The sequence below is a fragment of the Scophthalmus maximus genome, chromosome 22, assembly GCF_022379125.1.
Source record: "Scophthalmus maximus strain ysfricsl-2021 chromosome 22, ASM2237912v1, whole genome shotgun sequence".
Lineage (NCBI taxonomy): Eukaryota > Metazoa > Chordata > Actinopteri > Pleuronectiformes > Scophthalmidae > Scophthalmus > Scophthalmus maximus.
The window spans coordinates 9,986,105-10,009,383 of record NC_061536.1 but is presented as its reverse complement, the minus strand read 5'-3'; the positions used below and the strand labels follow the sequence as shown (position 1 = coordinate 10,009,383).

General features: G+C 43.9%; 1 protein-coding gene across 1 annotated transcript; it reads left to right on the top strand.

Annotated features, from left to right (window-relative positions):
- The first annotated feature begins 16,240 nt into the window (after positions 1–16,240).
- Positions 16,241–20,102, top strand: LOC118292503 (myosin heavy chain-like). The gene has a single exon (XM_035621490.1). The coding sequence runs from the start codon at positions 16,241–16,243 to the stop codon at positions 19,334–19,336; it is 3,096 nt and encodes a 1,031-aa protein (XP_035477383.1). The 3' UTR covers positions 19,337–20,102.
- Positions 20,103–23,279: the final 3,177 nt, after the last annotated feature.

Here is a 23,279-nt window from a genome sequence, read left to right as displayed (position 1 = left end):
CTTATGCTGGGAAAAATCTTCTTCAGCCTCAGGTCAGGGGTCGAGGTCAGCGACCCTGATTTAACTGGTGCTAAGGCTTCGTCCCAGACGGCATGAAACGACCCTCGGGACAACTGAGGTCAACACGCACGTTGTCACTCTGTACAGCACCCGACGTGGCCCGCGGGCGACTCGAAGGTTGACCGTCACAGTTCGCCCGATCTGGACGAGGTTGTTTGATGATGCAACATACGGTTACATCAGTGCCCTTCCACTGGATTAAATGGATAAACCCCCGACATGTGTACAAAACGCTCTGGTCGCGTCTGACCGGCGGCGCCCTGTCAAAGCTGTGAGCGTTGTTTAGGAAACATCCTGCGCTCGTTCCGGAGTTTAGCTGCAGACAGACAGTTTGATTATTTAGACCCCCGACTGACCTTGGCCCCTTAGATCATATAAAGCCAAGAGACAAAACTTTATATTTATTATACTTTATTTATAGAGCACTTTTCAAAAAATGCAGATTACAAGGTGTTTCACAAGGCAAAATTTGAAATAAAAAAAGACATAAAATCATCAGAATTAAAGGACAATCGTTATAAACGTTCATGTTCAACGTTCACATGAGGAGGAAAAGGGCCTTTTCCTTAGGCCTACGTCTACACTAATACATTTTAGTAATAAAAAACATCACTCACTGCCCTGCCTGGTCCCCACATTACCCCAGACTTTTGGAAACAGTGACGTGGACACCCACGTCCACTCCCTGAAGGAGTCTTATCAGTCCCAACTCGACTACAGGTGGTGAATACAAAGTGTCCCTAACACTTAATATCCATAACAGTTCCCAGAAATGCCTGGTTTTGATTTTGGTCATACCTGTTTCTTGTCGGTAGAACTTTCAAGAGAAACAAGTGATAGGAACTTTTCGACGAAAATGACTTCAGATACGTAGCTAGACGCTTGTCTGGGTGGAGGTCATTTTATTTTTTTTCGCTGTGGATCTGTAGTCGTTCATCCGAAGTTAAACTAACACGACCACACCTTTGTTCACACTGTGGGGAATGTGCTTCATTTACTGCTCGGTTTTACTGCGTGACAAAAAAACAACAACACAAAGAGCGAGCCAGTGGGTTTTGTTTCCGCCCCCTTTCGTCACGTAAGAGAGGCCCCGTAGAAATCCTGCTGCGAGGTGACTTAACACGCGCGTTTGCCGCGTACTCCTCCCCATTATCGAGGATCGAGCGGCACTCGAGGAGGGAAACCGAGACGCCTCATGTCTATCACCCAGAGTGAGTTCACGCTGGAAGCCAATTTTCCACTTTCCGAGGTACCATGGTAATCCACGGCGTGCGGGTGGCATCATTGTTTTTGTCGGGTGGGAGGAAATGATGGTGCGGTGCCCCGCTAGTTAATTGTAGCCTCTGAATTTTTTGATTAGTAGGTACATTGTCCAACAGATTTAGATCCATACTTACTGGGTTAACGCTTATTATCAGCTGAGCTAAATGTAAAAAAATAACTGTTTTGCTCTGGTTTTCAGTCGAACCTGTGACGGCGTCACATCAAGGTGTCCTCTCGACCAGGTGAGCCACTGGGCTTGTGGCCCTTGTGCTGCGTGTCTCTCTTCCCCTTTCACACTCGAGTCTGTCCTGTCAATAAAGGCAAACAATAATAATACAAGCTCTAAGAAAAGGCAGGGGGTCGCCACCGTCGCTGGTGGGGCCGTGAACATCGTTACTCAGCTCCGTGGCAACATGAGAGTTGCTGAGACATCTCCATCTGGACCCAGGTGATCTGGACCAGGCCACATCCACGCTGCCACACGCCCAGAGCCTCGCTGGCAGCACGCCCGACAATGCGGAGTCTCACGGTTTCGGGCGGATGTTGCCGTCATGGGTTTAACCAACAGGCCGATGCCACAAAAGAGAAAAGAAAAAAGAAAAAGGAAAGAGGCAGTGTTTACTCGAGCGGTTTTTCTGAAAACTCCCCCTCTGATCTGTGACGGTAAGTCATGGCCATGTTCGGCAGAGCAGACCGGCCACACGTTCAGAGTGAGCGCTTAACACGGGGGGGGGGGGGGGGGGGGGGTTGTTGAAAAAAAAGAGAAGAATCGTTTCCCAGAAATCCACTTCCTGAACACCGTCTTGTTTTGTGCTCTGGCTTCTGGCGTCACAGTCGCAAACACCTGCTAATGTAAGCACATGCACACAGTTCCCATACAGCGAGGCCCCGCGAGTCTGCACCTCCACCGGAAAATAAAACATCCCCATTGTGCTGATCCATAGGATTCCTACTTTATATCAAGAACCAGACTTCTGGTGCAGCGCCAGAGGGGGCTCATTAGGTCCCTCCTGACGGAACACATGGGAGAACCGAGGTTGTAAATCCACAACATGCGATGTCAGCGTTGATGTAGTGGGGAATAAAAAAGGTGAAAGGTAAAAGTCTGACTTATCCTTTTTCCAGGGGCTTTTCACTGCACCTCACAGTCGGATGGAGTCGGATCAGCGAGTGGAACTTTGTCAAAATATATCTTTGATTTAGAAAATGTAAAAAGAAGTCTAAGAGGAAGAGGTTGATTATATTTACCATAAGCATCTTGCCTCATGTCTTTTGCAGCTCTTTTAATGACCACAATTGACGGACCGCTTTTCTAAAATGTTTAACATCCGCTCATGCAGCAGATTTTTTTCCGTGTCAAATATCCGAAATACATATTGATATTGGTTTAAAAAATACAGTATCAGCTGGCAGTTAGCATTAACCTCCCTCACTCTCTAACCAGAGCTGAGTGTTATTCCAGAATTTATCACTGTGGTGGGAAGTACAGCGCTTCTGCAATGTTCTCTTGGATTTTTTTTTTTGATTGAATGAGTGGGATTACTTCCTGACACGGGGAGGTGTGTGGGACGAAGAGAGGGTCGGCAGAGGTCGCGGATCAACGCATCCGAGATGCTAAAGCTGCACCTACGCTTACAGCACTTACGGTCGGCGGCCGTCGACAGGCCCAAACCTGGCGCGGTCCCTTTCGGCTAAACCCGGTGTCAGACGTGGGAGCTGAAAGACGATCTCCCTGTGTGCTGCCATCCCTCCAGCCTGGATCCGAAGAGAGAGGGGTGTCCGGTTTCCAGCGTTTCATGCGGGACAGAATGTACTGAGGCCTCTGTGCTCCGGGTTTTCTGTGGGAAAACGGGGAGCGAAATGCAAGTGGCTCACCCCCAGCGGAGAGCGTAACCCGAGCGTTAACCACTTAGAGCGCAGGAGGGCTCAGGTATTCCCCCGCCTCGTTAAAAGCGCTCCCCGGGGACGGCGACTGGAGCGCACAATGAACGAGGGACACGTATGCCACTGTGAGAGCTCAATGAGATGTCGACCCGCGGGGGCCGAGGGACGTGGCAGAGGAGGTGAGCGGCGGTGCCCGCCTCCTCTTTATGACTCATTTACGCTGAGCAACACACAGACGGACATTAATTATGAAGCACGGGGAACATTACGACCATTAATCACCACAATGATGGATGGATTACTAAACAGGCCTATCGGCCACGAGCCCTATGGGGCCCAAGTGAATTTTCCTCGCGGCTGAACTTGCCTCCACCCGCATAATGTCCCTGAAGGAGACACAACAGAAAACAACAAGGAGACGCCAAATCACTACAAAGGACACAACGAGACAAACACATGAATAGAGAGGAATGCAAAGTAATTACACCCTGCATTGATTGACATGTGCTTTTCCTTCTCCCGGATACAGTCACTGACTCACCTCTTTAAAAAAAGGGCAGCATTTCCCGTGTGCAGAGACTCACACTGTCTAATCTTATCTGGTCGAGTACAGTTGTACCCTTCCTGCTGAATCTTTCAGACGCGGATTCACTCGCTTGTTCCTTGGAACGCTGTTCATTTTCGGCTTTAGTCCTGAGCCACGATGTCGTAGAACATCGCAATCAATGTTTGGCAAACATCTAGAGGTCGACTTGGATGGACCGCCGACATTACTCCTGGGATTTGCTCGCTCGTCCTGATAGCAGCGCTGAAGACAGCCGTCTAAAAGTAAGGTCAATGTTACCCCACATCCACAGCGCTTGATATGGACGTCAGCTTTTTTTCTCTCCCATAAATCTGTTCTGCTGACTGTTTGGTTTCTGCCAAATTTGTTGCCACCTCTTGTCTAATTCTCAGTGGACTGCAGATTGATTTAGTCCACAAGCCTGTTTTCTTCCAGGAAAAGTTAACATCAAATGACATTACCGACGGACATGTACAGTAGCCTATTTGTGTGTTTTTTTATTAATAGTATAGTGCAACAAATCAAGCAGGCTATTTTTGGGCAGCGGAGGAAAACTGCTTTACCAGTCAGGGGTCATCGCGCCTGCGCTCCCAAAGATGAGCTTTAGTCTTTAGTCTGGTTTTTCGTCAAACAACTTTCATCCTAGTTTTCACGAATGAAATTAACACAGACGGTTACAGATCAGATAGTTTAGGATCAACAAGCCCGCTGTACAAAAAAAAATCCCGCCTCGCTGCAGAGTGTCTTCCCCTGAACCCCCCGCAGGCCCCCGCTAAAACCCCGACCTTTGCACTCGACAAGCTATCTCACACTCTTCTCGTCTTACAGACAATCCCCCGGGCGGACCCGTCCGCAGACAGCATGACAACGCTGCGACGGGGAGACTGTTTTCTAAAGGCAGAAAACAAAAACACACATTTGCTCTTTCTGTGCCTCGGGGGGGGGGGGTTCAGCCAACACCCGTGAACATGCATCAGTATGAAAGCTGGATACGGGACGACTAACCTCTTGCTCCAACGTCACTCACTTGTGAAATCTGCCACAGCCATGTGGATGAGTTTACCCATGAGGTGTTTGTTTTCCCAGGTCTCGCTCCCAGATGAGGTTTTAAATCTTTTGTTGCTCGTGTGGCCCGCGTCCAGAACTAACTCCTCATTGGTACGCTCGCCGACCGTTTTCTTATTCAGTTCAAAGGCCGGTGTGACGACGAGCAGGCCAGTGTTTGCTTTGAAGGCGACACTTTGCAGGGCATCAGCTCCGAATGATGACGAGCGATAGCTTCTTGGTAAAAAATTTGACTTAATACCCTTCGGATCCTGTGTAACATGCACACATTTGCACATTTATCATCGTCAAATCGGCAGTGTTGAAATGCTTTGAGCTTGGGGATGCACGTGCTTTAACGGGAATACTTGTGGTGAAATACACTTATTTGCTTTCTTTGCGAGAGCCAAATGAGAGCATGGCGCTTGGGGCGTTAAGTCGATGAGCCTTGTTCAGCATAAAGACTGGAAACATTGGAAACATCAAATAAAATCTACCTACACGTCCCAACACTAAAGGCGTTTTTTAATCTGTGCACAAACAGTCAAAGTTTGGGGTTTTTTCGGGGCAGTTACGTGCTGTAGATATTACCTCCTCAAGTGTTGCGTTGTTCAGACATATGTACCTTGTGTTTTGGAAAAGCAAAGAGTAGAGAAACACCGGGAAATGAGGAGGGTGAGATAGGAAAGGAGATGCAACCGTGCAGCCAAATGTGAACCCGGCACACACTGCGATGCGCGGCCGCCTAAACTTCTACGCCACCACAGCAATCGCAAAGACTGGATGGGCACGTTAAGTGGACAACTGCCCAGGGGCCGACAAATCCCCGCCGGGGTTCCTCCGTCCCCACTGGTTTCAGGTCCTTTTGAAATGTGAGGCGCAACATCAAATGAGGAGGTTCCTGCTGGATTCATTATCTGTCTCTGTCCTGTGAGGCGCAACGCTCCGTACAAAGCAAGTATGATTCCCGCTGCTCACGTTACAGCCCTCAATGGAATAAATGAAAAAAAGAATATATTCATCATCCTAATAGTAGTTACCAGCTTTGTATTACCACTCCCTGTGTGCAGAGGAAGGGACCTTAGCCAAGATCCGAAAAACCATTTGAGCAGGATGAAATTACAAAACATATTTAAGTTAGGAAACTTGGTTGCAGGCCTCTGAATGCTCTAATTCTCTGATGGGTTTTTTTTTGTTTTTTTTCGTGTGCTCCTTGACAGACGTTTTCCCGGTGTTGGATACAAAAACCTAGAATCTGAAATTTGTGAGTGGGACTTAAAAATAACGATGTGATCTTGTCCAGAAAAATCGAGACAAGCGCGGATGGGATGGAGACAGCCGTTCAGTGTCTTTGTGAAGCCAACGATGAAAAGCTGAAGTAACTTCACACATTTCTTCAGCCCGCGCAAAAGTGTTAACTTCACGTTGAAACAGGTGTATTTAGTTTTTACATGTTAAAACTGAAAATTACAAAAAATTACAAGTTTTACAGCTTTGATTACAGAGCCGTGACAAGCATTTATGGTATTGCTGTTCATTTACTTACTAAAATCAAATGACAGTCTCATCCTGGTATGAAAATAGGAATAAATATGGAAGAATTGCAGCTCATCAGACCACTGGACTCTCGGCTCTATGATATCGTTCTTTGGACGGTGGTGTTTTCTAACAATAACCGTGCAGACGTGCGTTACCTCATCCTCGGGCCGTCGGTTCACCGCTCGCAGACTGTCACTTACTCCAGGAGACAACACATGTGCAGTTTATCATTTGACACGAGGCTCGCCAGCGCTTCACAGAGAGATTTACTAGGTCTAGGTTGCAGTCATCAGGGATTTGACAGGGGCCAGGATGAGCACGGAAACAGGCCAAGAATAAAAGCAGTGAGCCCTGTGGGGTAACTGATGGAAATATTCAGTGTTGGAGGAGGGTCGTGAGATGTCGGAGAGAGGAAAATGATTATTGAGAGGCTCTGGTTGTCTCTGTTTTTCCATCTCAGTTCTGATCCATCTAAAAAAAACAAAACAACAACACTTTAACATACTGGCATGAACAAGCACTCCTGGATTGGGCCTCACCAGATATCATAAATCTGCCAAGTCATTCATGAATCCATCACGTCATTCCTTACTGTGAATAGCACACTGTATTCCATTCTCTTGTGTGAAATGTTCTACTGATTACACATGAGGTAGTCTGTTACAAGTGTAAGTGTTATATAAAACTGTCATGTCATGCAGTTTACAGCGAGAAATGAGATTTTGCTAACCTAACCTAATGTTAGACTAAATTGTGTCTGTATTGTTTTGTAATTGAAGTATTGTGATATTGTTAATTTACAAAAAAAAAAAGTGAAAAAGTAAAAAAAGTGTTGTCGTAAAGTCAATTTTCATTGAGTGATGTGCAAATCTCCACCGAGTGTTGCTATAATACATTTACTAAGATTTACTTTACAAGCAGCTGGTGTGACTGGCTCCAGGCCGAGAGGTGAAGGCAGAAGAGGAGCCAGACAGAAGCCGCCGGAGCTGTTGATTCACATCATCGCTGGTTTCTTTGGGTATTAAGAGACGAGGAGGTTGTTGACCAGCGAGACCACCCACAGGCCTGTGTCATCACTAGAGGCTGCGTTCAGAGGATTATCTCAGCTCCCTGTTGTGTTTTGGATGTGTGTGGGTGAGGGAGACAGACAGAGAGACAGATTGAGACAGAGAGATGTGGGCAGACTGATAGCAGAGACAGAAAATGACAAAGTGCGTGCATGTAAGTTTAGAGTTAATATGTACTGTGGGTTTAAATATCCTGAGAGGAAGCATTTTGGGGGAAGAAAGTTTTTAGAAGGATTTCAGAAGTCCTTTATTTACCCCTAACCTTAATATCTTAAACGTTATGCTATATAATATCTTACCGTAATAGTTCAGTAATTATAGGTCGTAGTGAGCAATAGATGTTGGGTTTTGAAGGCTTAGGGTTTTCTTCAGCCAGATTTAAAACCTTTTTTAAAGGTTTAAATATTTTGAGAATTCATATTATTTATATTATTTTATTATATGTTCCAAAAAGTCAACATATTTAAATTTGTATCCATTTACGTACAGTCAGCCTATTACAACGCTAGCAGCACGACTCGCGGTTTGGTCATTCCACAACTCAAGTCCCGGAGAAAATGTCTCAAAAACAATGGAGGAGGAATTACCAGTACATTTTGTTACAGACATTCATGGTCCCCGGCTGAAAAAAGTATCTGAAAAACAAATCTCATCAGTTTGTCAACTTATATTGTACTTCTTTTTAGCGCTAGGAAACAAAATGCTAGCATGCTGCCATGCTAATGACCCCGAGAACTTGCTAATTGTCAGCCTATTAGCATTGACTTTTGGATGGTAAACATTCGGCAGTGTATGTAACACATTATCTTTAGCTCATTGTGTCATTATGTACGTATCTTTTGTTTTATTAAAAGGTAGTTTTTTTTATTATTATTTGGGTTGAACGCTGTCCTAGGAGCTCACCCGACAAGCGATGCAATACACAACATGTGAGAAGAGGACCTCACCGCCGGGTCATTCTTGTCAGAATGAAGTTTAACGCTGCGCATGAAAAGATGTATTGATAACTTGGTGGGACGGCAGACGCAGGACAGGAAGCAGCCGTGGGCGCAGGAGGCCGCCGTCTCCGTCTGACCTCAGCGACTGTCTGTGGCTCCACCTGAAAAAGCAAAAAGCCGGCCATTAGGCTTCTGCTGCTAGACTCTCCCTGACAAGCCTGTCTAAACACGGACAGAGGTTCATCTCTGTCATCGGCTGGGCGCGCGTGTCACACAAACACTGGCACACATGTTGGCTCTATTAGCGGGTTGAAGAGTCGAGACGCGAGTGACATCTTACAGCAGATAAACAACTTAGAGTGAATGTAACTTAAGTCGTAAAGTTTCTTCCTCAGCTCTCTTTACAGCCTAGGACGTCGAAACGGTCAGAAGCACATTGACATAATCCCCACAGATTATATGATATAGGATACAATTTGCATGAAAATGGTATCAGTGGAAAGGTTGTTTGCTAAGAAAGGGGAGCATTTAAATGCACAAATGTGAAAGTGTTTAGAAACAAGAAAAGAGTTTTCTTTCGGGTGTTTGTTTGTTTATAGGAAAATATGTTTACCACGAAATCAACAGTTCATTATGGCAAGAATCTATTCATTTTGTATGAATTTATTCACAAAAACAAAAGTCATGGCACACTGAGCGGATTGCATCAGTGGGTTATTACAAGTTTCCTGGTGAAGCCTGAATCAAACATGATGACATTTGGGGCAAAACTCATTTCACACATTTGCAATTGTAAAAACAAATTGACAAAAATGTTGGAAACCATTGGATTAAAATTTAGTTGACATCAATGCAAATTGCAGAAAATCATCAAAGTACCATAATCATCCGTTCAGTTCGTCCTTTTGATGGAAATAATCTCAATTTAAGATCAATTTACTTCATCAACTTCATTTGTTCCCACTGTGATGTCTTGGCTGTCATCACATGATCTCTCCTTATTTATGTTTTCACACTATAAATCACCTGAACGACACCGTATGCATTTTGGATTCGTTTGTGACTGCAGCCCAACTGTTTGGGCTCGAGAGCATTCTGTCTGGAGGAAATCGTTTGTGTGGAGAATTTGAATTAATCCTCACACCAGCGTGTCAAAATACACTCACACAGTTACGAGGTTTGCTTTGACAACAGCAGGCTAGTGACTACTTAATGAACTTCCCTCTTTCGGAAAACAATTCATTTCTGAGAGGGAATCTCAAAATCAGCATAAAGAAGACAAAAACAAAGAGATTTTGTAGATGAATTAATAATAATAATAATGTCCAATCATATTTATTTTGGATGATGCCATTTGCAATGCAAAGGCAGCTCATCTGTTGCTGTGCAGCCCCCCCCCCCCCCCTTTTTTTTCCCAAGGAGTAATTATTTTTATGATTTGCATTTCAAATTCTATTCCCTCTCGTGGAAGACAGATTACACGCAAGTCTCCTTTGCCTTTCATGGTGTAAATAATTTCATATTTTGTCTCGCAGACGGCAGGATAATGACATGCAAATGAGTTCACCAGAGTGAGAGACGGAGAAAGAACACGATGAGGAACAGATAGCAGAAATGTTCCTCTCGGCACTGATGATATTTTGGGAAACTGATGAGTTTATTCTACTGTGATGGATCGAGACAAAGGAAGAATTCCAATCTAAATTGTCGAATATCCACTTTGGGAATAAGTTTGTAAATAATTAACAAACTGCAAAGTTTAGTCATTATTCTACAGCGAATTTTTCAAAATTATATCCATAACGATATGTCTGCTTTGTGAGATAATGGGGGTTCCCTCCAAAAGCTTCTTCTTCTGCTTCTATAACAGGAATTAGATTATGATCATATTTATTGGTGGCAGTCTTGAAGTGAAACAATTTCTTGGATTTCAGTTTCTTCACCTGAGTATTCGCGTTTGCACGTGCACGTTGGCTGCAATCTGCTAAATTCTCATTTTTTGGGGGGTTTCATACCAAATAGTACATACTCATTAATATCAGCCCACTAAATCATGATCTGTGCATTTTTCCTTGAAAAATGTACCAAAAATGTTGCAATGTTAAAGAAAGTGAGAAAAAAAAAGAACAATCATGTTTGTTTTATATATTCAATGTGTCCAAATAAAGAGTTTATTAAAAAAAAAAATGTTTAATGTTAATGTATTTTTTCCGGCTTCCTGAAACCAACTATAATCCATGTGTAGAGGGCAGGCACACACACACACACACACGCACACACTGATGATCTCAGGAACACAGCTGGCCACAGACTCAGACAGGAACTAACGCACTAATAATTGGCATTAATTGAAAAATGAGAGGTTCTTTGGCAGAGCCACACTCAGGTTAGGAGTTTAATGACGTACAGGCACATGACCCAGTTTGCTCAGACACAAGTCACAATGCTCATTGTGGACTGAAATAGCTCGGGCAGGCGGAGTGGGCTGGATAATTAGGCCTGTTTTTAATAAACAGTGACCGAGGATGTCACTGCTGCCTGGCCTGGCCTGCTCTACTTGGATAAATGACCCTTTCGATCCACGTGAATCTCCAGGAACTTCAGGGAACAGTATGTGCCCTTCAGACACCCCCCCCCCCCCCCCCCCCCCCCCCTCCCCGAATGAAAACCTCGCTCGCTGTCTTTCGTCACATCACCACTGGGCACCGGGTGAATCGGTTTGAGTCTTTGCCGTATGTTTATCCAATCATATTCCCCAGCCCTGACCACAAAGCTGGGCTTCCTCTCGGTGTCCAGTTTAATTTTTCCATGGGGCCTCGCTGGTGAAAGCTCTGTGGCTTGGTGTTCAGGAGTGTCAGGGAGTTAAGATGTGTTGCCTGGCTGCCGAGCCACGAGGGTGGATCCTTCTCTGAGTGGGAGGGGGCAATTCAGGAAGAGAACCCTGTTATTATGGGGCATCTGGGCAGGTAGTTACTGTACTGCTGCTGTATCAAACATGCCGCCGCTGCTGCTGCGTTAAACCTGGTAACTCGTGTTAAACTTGTGTTCTTTTGGCGTCCTCTGTGTTTCACTGAACATAAGGTTACAAAGTGTGGCACACGGAAGGCAAAGACGAACAAAATGATTCATTTACAATATTGAAAGTGTAGCTGAGTACGAGAAGCAAGGTAACCAGCAGACAACAAGACCAAGTACCAATCTGAGAGCAGATGAAAAGATGAATGTGTTTGGTAATTATTATTTTTGTCAGGTTACAAAGTGGTGATTTGTAGATGTGCATGTGTCTGACTCCGAGTTCCCTCTGCCACCACCTGATTCTGATCAATAAACTCTGGGTTGTGATTTTTCTTTTATCCTTTGGCGGAAAGGAAAATATGCCATTTAAAACCTTTTCAAAAGCAAACAGCAACCACTGTGGCTATAATGTAGAAGCCAAAGCACTACTGCCTCAAAACGCAGTTCCTGTCATAGTTGCTGGTTCCAAAACAACTTCTTATACAACTCAGCTCTCACTGTATGGAGGAAACATGGAAACAATCAACTCATAGAAAATCAATACGGCTTAACCACGAGTGACAGTCAATATTTATTTGAATGCAATGCTAATGTTTCTTGAAGGCATAATGAACGACTGAAGCTGGTGTTATTTTACATTGTTCAATTTTCGGGAAAAGCCCAGCGAAAGATTGGAACGAAAAGTCAAAGCCAGATACTGTAGTTTTCACCAAATGTTAATTGTGCGTTTGTTGGGGTCTATTTTCATCTGCGGATTAATCCACATGTGGTGCTCCACTTGTTGAACATCGCTTTCATAAGCAGCAATAATAGACACAGTTCCTCCTTAACACACCTCCAGCTTTCGTCTGGCAGCTGTTCCGGTTAATGGACCTGCTTTTTTCCTCATCTGGCAAAGTCGACAGTTCTGTAACCCTGCGGGAAAACACGAGCCGCTGCCCGAGCCGCTTCCAGGGAGCCTCGTGAACCGCATCCCACCAGCTGAGGTCCTCGCGCTGTGGAGAACGCTCAAAGACCAAATGCTTCACATGTCAGAAATTGGTCAATCTGGTCTGCCTGACTCACGACGAGGGCCAAACACACACCGAGTGAGCCCGTGGCAGCATCTTCACTCCGCTGGCCTCCGTCCACATCGGCTTTTAAGTGTGGTGACCCTGGGATCAGGCCCGCATGCCTTCCCCCTGAGCTCAGCCCAGATCAAGAAAATACTCGGCATTCTGGGGACCGTGAGTTGGGGCAACTCTGCTAAACATATCAGATGGTGGAGTGGGATGTTTTATCCCGAGGAATGTTCCTGTTCTCACACACATATACACAGAGAAATCTGTCCTCCAACCCGGTTTTTGGACCCTGGAATGCTGCCTCTTGTGCAAATGGGTCCACTGTTCCTGCAGTGCGTTTCTAATACTCTCTGAGGGAGGATGTGTAAATGTAGTACCTTATTCCTCGTCCTTTGTGTATGATCCCTGGCCGAGTCATCCATGGGTACTCTACTTACTCACAGACCCTCTGTGTCTTTCTTCAAAGAGCGGCCACCAGAGACACAGGTAATGCAGATGGAAGAAGCAGCCGTCCCCTGCCAGGCCTCCCTTCCTCCTCATTTGAAGCTCCACCGCTGAACTGTGACCCATCAAGTCACTCAGCCAGGACGCTCAACGACCTGCACCACAGCCACACACCAGCACGCACACACAAACAAAGAGAAAAGTGAGAAGGGGGCATCTGTCGTACATACGATACCTCATGAAATATTTAAAGCAACAACAACAACAATACAAGAAGCAGGAAACACAACGAACAAGTGAGAGCATGAAAAAACACAAAGATCCCAATTCACTCACAGTGAATGTGAGACTGCAGATTAGACACTCCAATATTCTGCTGCTTAGGAGAGCAGATAGCAGAAGTTTTGTAAACACATGAAGGATTAAAAGGAATTATCTGCCGCAGGTCAACAAAAAACAGTTAATCTTCTTATCCTCTAAAATGATTCTAAAAATAGTATGTTAAATGTTGTCAAGAGGCCCCTAATACACTCTGATGGTGTCGTGCCTGTCACACTGTGCAAATATAATTTTACCACAGTGCCCCCTATCGAAATATTAGGACTTTTTCCTCAATAAATGACAGCTTTATTCTTGTAATTATTTGTTTTTTCCCCAATTAAATTACGACTTTATTCTTGAAATATCACTCCTCTATTCTTGAAATTTCTGAATTTTTTCTTCAGTATGAGTTTAATACAATGTTGTAATTCTTTCCTTCAAACAAACTTAATCCAGATGTTTGAATTTGAATCCATGTTGTGGCTCAGAGCAGGTCTTCACGAACAACAGTAACTGACGCATGTCTCTGTCATCCCATCAACACTGTTTGTTACTCTCCACGTGTCATGAAATACTCAAAACATACATCACATTTATTTTTCTTTGCTCCCTACTGTTTCTTTTAACCCATAAAACGTGGAAACAGTTTCTTATTTTAACCTCATGAAACGTAAAATCTACTCATTTTGTCTATTGTTCTGTCTCTTCGAGGAAGAAACTGAAAACATTTCAGTAACAACAGACAACGACAGGGTGAAACATTGTTTGTTGTTTGTGCTTGCAGTGTATCCAGGTTGTTGGCGATGCCCTGTAATTTTCAGCGGTGCTGCTGCAGACTGCTGCAACTCCGCACCCAATGACATCAGCTGCGTGGGCAGAAATAATTTTTACCCAGCAGCAGTTGCTCATTCGGTAAAATAGATTAAATGTACAGACAGGACAAAGTCTGGTCTTCTTCTCTGACTGCGCAGGTATTGGGCAATTCTTGGGTTCACTGGGTAATGCAGAGACGCGTTTATAGCAACCTTATATGGACTTAACACTGGTGGGGGTTTGTCCAGTTAGTACATGCCTTTCAGGGCCTGACAACACTGGTGATTTGAGATATTGGTAACAAAGGAGTGTAGTGTAGTGAGATTTATAAGTTGTATTATCCCTAAACACTGTATGCACTCAAGTCTCATAAAATCCAGGTACGGGTGTAATTTGACCCAGACATAGGCACCTTACTCAGAAACAGCAATGATGAAATCTCCAATAGCGTCCGTCTATGCCAGTAAAAACATTACCCTCTGTGGTTCCCGAATTCCACAGTCCTCCATTTGAATATCAGGTTTCTTCTTGTCAAAATTAACAGCAGTTTTGTGTGACTCAAGTCACGCCAAAGCAAAGATCCTGGTTAGTTTTAGATTTCTCTTAAATGTGACCATAAAGACAAAAGGTAGCTTGGCTGGCCGCATGGAAGGGCTTAGGTGGCAAAGAGGAAGGTTGCTTTCCAATCAGAAAGTGAATGACGTCTGAGGCTGAGGTTCTTCTGGTTCATTAAAATGAAGATGAGTTGGTCTTGAACTGATTGTTGCCTCTACCTCTGCCGATAGAGACAGAGGGTTTTCTCATCACTTTTTTTGAAACATATCTACAATGATCACAGCAGATGCCTGTTTCAGAAAAGACACTTCAGCGGTTCAGGCTCAATGACAGCTTTCCAGAGCACCTTGAGGTCTTGATCGGCTCATTTGAAAGTCCAGCCATTGTCTGAATAGACAACTCTACAGAGGCCCTGTCTATAAATCTTTTGAATGCCAGGAGGAATCTTTCTGCTGATAAGTCTGACACCAATTCCAGGTGGACTGCACGGGTTACAGAGCAGGTGAACAATGCTTTGTCGCCTTTTACACTGAGCTCTTGGTCTTGACATATAGAGGACCTGCAAAATCCACTCTGACAATTCCAAAGGGAGGTGATTCTGTAATCCGATCTCTGGGCAGGGGTGCTGTTATCTGCTGCACTGTCCTTTTACCATTCAAGGGATCCACAAGAGTGTCTCACATACCTGGCTGCATCACTTGGTCATGAATGTGTTTGATGAGCATTTCAGACTGTAGTGTGTGACTGGAAGGCAAGCTCCATGGATGCTGCTCACTGAAGCTCAAGTCTGGAAGTCGCCGTCTCCGTCCCACCCAGACTAAACCATTTTCATCATGGAACAGCTTCAGGTCACAAGTTCTCTTTGAATGGAATGTCCTGCTTTCCTTTCACTCGTCTCCCTCTGGAAACCATGTCTCTGTCTCCAAAATCCAATGTCCTTCAGCTTCAGCTACCTCTTCGGCTGTCAGCTTTCCTTGCTTCCTTTCCTTTAGACATGAGTTGTAGATGAATCGTTTAACTTAGGTTGTGACTCTAAATACAGTTTCTCCAGTTCCTTCAATTACAATAGGTCCTCGCTCTGACTTTGCCAGTGGACCTGGGCCCTAATTATCGACTTATTCCATGATATTCTGTCTGTCTGTATGTAGCTAATTCTCATTGGCAAAAATGCAGTGAGATCGTGCACTCTCCTTTAATCTGGTCGGCTTTATCGGCCAATCAGCATTCAGTGATTTTCCCAGAGGCACAGTGGGTGACCTCACTGTTTTTCAGCCAATCGGCATTCACACTGAACTTTCAAAAGTAAATGCAAATTCATGTTAAGACCGGGACTATAAACGGGGGTTTAAGGGTCACAATATCTGGGCTCTTATTCAGCAGACACCTGGAATGTTAAAGAGTTTGTAACATTGGACACGAAAGATAGACGAGTGAGAAATGTAACAAGGAATGGAATCCTCAAGATCAAAGACATATTTTAAATGCCTTTTGTTCCCTTTGTGACATCATCAGTGCTACTCTTTATGGGACTGCAGCTCTTTCGGAGTTATATCATTTCAAACTTTTCAGCAAAGGGGCACACCACAGAAAGGAAGGAAACATTTCAGATCAGCCATGGCTAGCAATTTTAAGTGTCAAGCATATATAAAACCCGATTCTTTCACAAAAGAAATGGAAGGTTCTACATCCAAGACGGTGCCCAAACTGGAGCGACCTAGGAACCGGGATGCTTGGTTGGAGAACCAGGAACTTCAAGAAGAAATGAGAAAACTCAAACATTGGTTAGGACTGGAGAGGGACTGGAGAATCCAGCTCCTCAAAGAGCTGGGTTACAAAGCCAAGTGTTCCACGGAGGAAGAGAGGAAGAACCTGAGTCCGCAAGTTTTCGAGGATTTGCAGGTGGCACTGGAGAATAACATGGCTCTCCTAGAAGAACAGAAACCACTGAGAGCCTCATACCAAGAGATGAGCGGAAAATATGATACTGACACAGTCAAGCAGCAGGATGACGACCTTCAGTGTGAGCTCAAGAAGGAAACTGAGTCTAACGCAGACACACTGTCACCAGACCAGCTCCTGATGGCTGAGAAGGACGACTGTTGCCAAAAGATGGCAGAAGAGCTCCAGGTGCAAAAGGAGAAAAACATGGTTCTCCAAGAAGAATTGGATACACTCAGGGCTTCATACCATGAGTTGAGAAAAAAATATGAAGATGACCTCAACACAGTCAGGCGGCAGGCTGACGACCTTCAGTGTGAGCTTGAGAAGAAAATCGAATCTCACACACAAATACTGTCACAAGACCACCTCCTGATGCAAAACCTGATGGCTGAGCAGGACGACTGTTGCCAAAAGACAGCAGAAGAGCTCCAGGTGCAAAAGGAGAAAAACATGGTTCTCCAAGAAGAATTGGAAACACTCAGAGCCTCATACCAAGAGATCAGTGAAAAATATGAAACTTATTTCAGCACAGCCAGGCAGCAGACCGACGACCGTCAGTGTGAGCACGAGAATGAAATTGAGTCTCACGCAAACACACTTTCACAAGACCAGCTCCTTATGCAAAATCTGAGGGATGAACAGGAGGACTGCTGCCAAAAGATGGCAGAAGAGCCCCAGGTGCAAAATGAGAAAAACATGGCTTTACAAGAAGAACTGGAAAGACTCAGGGCTTCATACCAAGAGTTGAGCCAAAGATATGAAACTGATGTAAACACAGTAAGGCAGCAGGCTGACAACAGTCAGTGTGAGCACGGTAAGGAAATCGAGTCTCACACAGATATGGTTGCACAAGACCAGCTCCTGATGCAAAAGGAGAAAAACATGGTTCTCCAAGAAGTACTGGAGACACTCAGGGCTTCGTACCAAGAGTTGAGCCAAAGATATGAAACAAATCTCAGCACAGTCATGCAGAAGGCTGAAAACATTCAGCATGACATCGAGAAGGACATCGAGTCTCACACAGATATGGTCACACAAGAGCAGCTCTTGATGCAAAAGGAGAAAAACATGGTTCTCCAAGAGGAACTGGAGAAACTCAGTGCTTCATACCAAGAGTTGAGCCAAAGATATGAAACTGATCTCAGCACTGTCATGCAGAAAGCTGATGACTTTCAACGCGAGCTCGAGAAGGAAATTGAGTCTCACACAGATATGGTCACACAAGACCAGTTCCTGATGCAAAAGGAGAAAAACATGGTTCTCCAAGAAGAACTGGACACAGTCAGTGCTTCGTACCAAGAGTTGAGACAAAGATTTGAAACAGATCTCAGCACAGTCATGCAGAGGGCTGACGACTTTGAGCGTCAGCTCGAGAAAGAAATCGAGTCAAACAGAGATATGGTCTCACAAGACCAGCTGCTGTTGCAAAATGAGAAAAACATGGTTCTCCAAGAACTGGAGACAGTCAGGGCTTCATACCAAGAGCTGAGCCAAAGATATGAAACTGATATCACCACAGTCATGCAGAAGGCTGATGACTTTCAGCTTCAGCTCAAGGAGGAAATCAAGTCTCACACAGATATGGTCCCACAAGACCAGCTCCTGATGCAAAGTGAGAAAAACATGGTTCTCCAAGAAGAACTGAACACAGTCAGGGCTTCATACCAAGAGCTGAGCCAAAGATATGAAACTGATATCACCACAGTCATGCAGAAGGCTGATGACTTTCAGCTTCAGCTTGAGAAGGAAATCGAGTCTCACACAGATATGGTCTCACAAGACCAGCTCCTGATGCAAAGTGAGAAAAACATGGTTCTCCAAGAAGAACTGGATACAGTCAGGGCTTCATACCAAGAGTTGAGCCAAAAATATGAAACCGATATCAGCTCGGTCATGAAGAAGGCTGATGACTTTCAGCTTCAGCTTGAGAAGGAAATCGAGTCTCACACAGGTATGGTCTCACAAGACCAGCATCTAATGCAAAGGGAGAAAAATATGGTTCTCCAAGAAGAACTGGACACAGTCAGGGCTTCATACCAAGAGTTGAGCCAAAGATATGAAACCGATCTCACCACAATCATGCAGAAGTCTGACGACTTTCAGCTTCAGCTCGAGAAGGAAATCGAGTCTCACATAGATATGGTCTCACAAGACCAGCATCTGATGCAAAGAGAGAAAAATATGGTTCTCCAAGAAGAACTGGACACAGTCAGAGCTTCTTACCAAGAGTTGAGCCAAAGATATGAAACCGATCTCAGCACAGTCATGCAGAAGGCTGACGACTTTCAGCGTGAAATCAAGAAGGAAATCCAGTCTCACACAGATATGGTCTCACAAGACCAGCTGCTGATGCAAAGGGAGAAAAATATGGTTCTCCAGAAAGAACTGGAGACAGTCACTGCTTCATACAAAGAGCTGAGCCAAAGATATGAAACTGATGTCGTCACAGTCAGCAAGCAGGCTGGCAACATTGAGAAGGAAAACGATTATCACGCAGATATGGTGAGACACCTGAGGGCTGAGAAGGACGCCCTCGGTGAAAAGATGGTGAAGAAGATGACACTTCTGCAGAAAAATGCTGCTGAGCAGGAAATGCTGCTGCGGAAAGAACTGGAGGAGCTGAAAAGTCAGCTCACCACAACGGTCAAGGCTCAGAGAGATAAAAATCACCCTCCCCGAGTAGAACTCACCAGTGAGGTGCCTGACAAGACCCCCATAAAAACAAAGAAGGCTTCACCGTGTAAGAGAGTCCAAAAATGTTTCACACTGAGGAAACCACAGAGTAGGAAGATGTCAAAGGACCCTGCACCCAACACCTCAAAGTGATCTTGCTATCACTCCCAAGGCAACCAGAATTTGAAAAATGCAATACCTCCTCCATACAAAGTCACCTGCCAAGAAAAACCTAGCACCATCTCCAGATTCTTCTCCTTGGTGAGGAAAAAAGCATCTCCAACTTCTTCAGATGTAGAAATGTGATGAGAATGTAAGATAGGAAGGCAGGGAGGCAGACGACCTCCCTACATTTAAAGTAAGACTCAAAGGACCCATCCCTTAGTGATGCTGCTTTAGGCCTTGACTGCTGGGGGAACTCCCATCATGCACTGAGCAACTCCCCCTCTCCCCCATGTTATTTATATTACTACCACGTCACTAGCATTGTGTTTAATCTCTCCGACAGTTTGTGCTTTCTCTTCTCCCTCTCTCTCCCTCTGTGGCTATCTCTAACTCCAGAGGATCCAGATCCGATACTACTCAACTATTATTGGTGTGAATGCTGGGAGCATATTATACATAAAAAAGTTATTTTTCTGCCTGTTGTTTTGGCCCTCTTCTCCTTATACATTCGTAAACCCCTCTAGAATTACACATTAACCACCCATTTTACACTTTTCCTACTCTTCATTCTCCTTCAGCTTCTTTATCCAAACTCAAGCCAACAATCAAGTTTAGCGTCTGCCTTTTAGCAGCCAACATTCACACCACAATTTCTTCAAAAATCGCCCTTTACTTTTTATTATGACTATTATTGGTATTTTTTATTATTATTACAATAAAAAAATACAATATATTATTATCACTTTATTATCATTATCATTATCGCTATTATTGTTGTTATTGATTTTATTATTCTATTTCATTTTTTAATTAAAATTACTATTACCTCATTATTTGTGTAAGTGTCATTATTGTCATTATAAGAATCAGTCTGACAGTGCTTAAAAACAATGGTTACGCAACTGTTCCTCGTCTCTCTCTCTTCTCTCCCCCTCTTTTCACCCACCTCTCCTCTCTCCCCAATTTCTCTCCTCTCAACCCGACCGGTTGAGGCAGATGTCCTCTCACAATTGAGTTTAGTTCTGCTTGTGGTTGTATGTGTATGTATGTTTATTTAGATATGCATGTATACATAGAAGTATATATATTTTATACCTGGAATGATAAAGAGTTTACTACCAAGGACACCTGAGATAGATGAGTGAAAAATGTAGCTGAAACGCCTCATGTAGACTCATGCCGAGGTTTACTTATTAGTAAGAGTGTGATTTTTTCTTTCAAACCTGAAATGTTTATAAATCTTTCACTTATCACTGTGTCTGTAAAGAGGAATATCAAATAATATCTAATTGAAAACATGGTGCACTAGTTGGAATTGTATGAGGCGAATTCTGGCTTTTTAATCCAGACTTCTGTAAAGGTTTCAATGAAGAGCTGAACTTTTTGTGATTTTCATCTCATCATTAATAAAAAAAACTGCTGCTGTGTGTAATTGTTGTGTTCGGCCTGTCAATGAGTGTGGGATCGATAACGGATTTGACAATTGTGTTGACAATGGAGCAGGTCTTGTGTTTTAACATAAAGCAATAATGACATACAGCACATGATGGGGAGAAACTCAATTTTACCTAAACGAAGCATAAGTCACACACCAAACAACTAATCAGCATGTCGCTAAAACACGCAAACTGCAAAAACAGCTTTCCACTCAAATATGACCAGTTTACCAGTGTAGTCACTGACTGCATCACCACAACTCTATTAGTAACAAATTGTTTCCATCTGTTTACTGGTCTATGAATCCACTTGATGATGATCATGGTGGATATGTGAATAAATGTAATGATGTAATCAGGCATAATACACTTAGGCATATAATATTTATTTGAGCTAAATGCTAAATGTGAATGCCCACATGCTTAAATTCTCCTAACATACTAATTATTAGCAGGTGTAATGTTTACCATATACACCATCTTAGTTTTGCGTGTTAGCATGCTGTCATTTCCTAATTAGCATTAAAGAAAAGGCAAAGCTAAGGCTCATTCAAACATTATTCGTTTTGCAGAGGTTTGGACACAATTTTAATTTGACCTGAAGGTGGCGCTAGATAATAAATCAGAGGATCACCAATGTTTATGCAGTTCGTCTCCTGGAGACATATGACCATATAACACAAATAAATGATGGGAATGTGTGTGTGTTTATATAGATATGCATGTCTATATAGAGATATGCATATTTTATATGTATATATTTATATATACTAGTCAAAAAATAAGTCCACGATATTCTGTTTGTCTGTATGTAGCCACTTCTGATTGGCTGAAATGCAGTGAAACCATGCAACCAAACACGCAGTGGGTGCCATCACCGCTTTCAGAGAATCAGCATTCACACAGAACTTTAAAAAGTAAATGCAAATTCATGATAAGACTGGGACTGAGAATAGGGATTCAGGGTCACAATATCTGTGCTTTTATTCAGCAGACACCTAGAATGTTAAAGAGTTTGCAACATTGGACACATGAGACATGAGTTAAAATGTATCAAGGAATGAAATCCTGAAGATCAAAGACATATTTTAAATGCCTTTTGTTCCCTTTGTGACATCATTAGCGCTACTCTTTATGGGACTGCAGCTCTTTCTGAGATACAAATTTCAAACTTTTCAGCAAGGACACACTACAGAAAGAAAGGAAACATTTCAGATCAGTCTTGCCCAGTGATTAGCAATTTTAAGCATCACGCATATATAAAACCTGATTCTATCATCAAAGAAATGGAAAGTTCTTACTCCAAGACGGTGCTTACACAGGAGCAACCTAGGAACCGGGATGCTTGGTGGGAGAACGAGGAAGTTCAAGAGGAAATGAGGAAACTCAAACATTGGTTAGGCCTGGAGAGGGACTGGAGAATCCAGCTTTGCAAAGAGCTGGGTTACAAAGCCAAGTGTTCCACAGAGGAAGAGAGGAAGAACCCGTGTTCAAGAGATTTTGAGGAGTGGCAGGTGGCACTGGAGAAAAACATTGCTCTCCTTGCAGAACAGGAACCACTGAGAGCCTCATACCAAGAGATGAGCGAAAAATATGAAACTGACCTTCAGTGTGAGCTCGAGAAGAAAATCAAGTCTCATGCAAACAGACTGTCACAAGACCGGCTACTGATGCAAAACATGAGGGCTGAGCCGGACGAGTGTTGCCAAAAGATGGCAGAGGAGCTCCTGATGCAAAAGGAGAAAAACGTGGTTCTCCAAGAAGAATTGGAGACACTCAGGGCTTCATACCAAGAGTTGAGTCAAAGATATGAAACCGATCTCAGCACAGTCATGCAGAGGGCTGAGGAATTTCAGCGTGAGATCGAGAAGGAAATCGAGTCACGTTCAAATACGGTCTCACAAGACCAGCTCCTGACGCAAAGGGAGGAAAATATGGTTCTCCAAGAAGATTTGGACACTGTCAGGGCTTCTTACGAAGACCTGAGCCAAAGATATGAAACCGATCTCAGCACAGTCATGCAGAAGGCTGACAACTTTGAGCGTCAGCTCAAGAAGGAAATGGAGTCTAACAGAAATATGGTCTCACAAGACCAGCACTTGATGCAAAATGAGAAAAACATGGTTCTCAAAGAGGAACTGGAGAAACTCAGGGCTTCATACCTAGAGCTGAGCCAAAGATATGAAACTGACGTCATCACAGTCAGCAAGCAGGCTGACGACCTTGAGAAGGAAAACGAGTGTCACGCAGATACAGTGAGACACCTGAGGGCTGAGAAGGACGCCCTCGGTGAAAAGATGGTGAAGAAGATTACACTTCTGCTGCAAAATGCTGCCGAGCAGGAAATGCTCCTGCGGAAAGAACTGGAGGAGCTGAAAAGTCAGCTCACCACAACGGTCAAGGCTCAGAGAGAGAAAAATCACCCTTCCCAAGTAGAACTCACCAGTGAGGTTCCTGACAAGACCCCCACAAAAACAAGGAAGGCTTCACCCTCA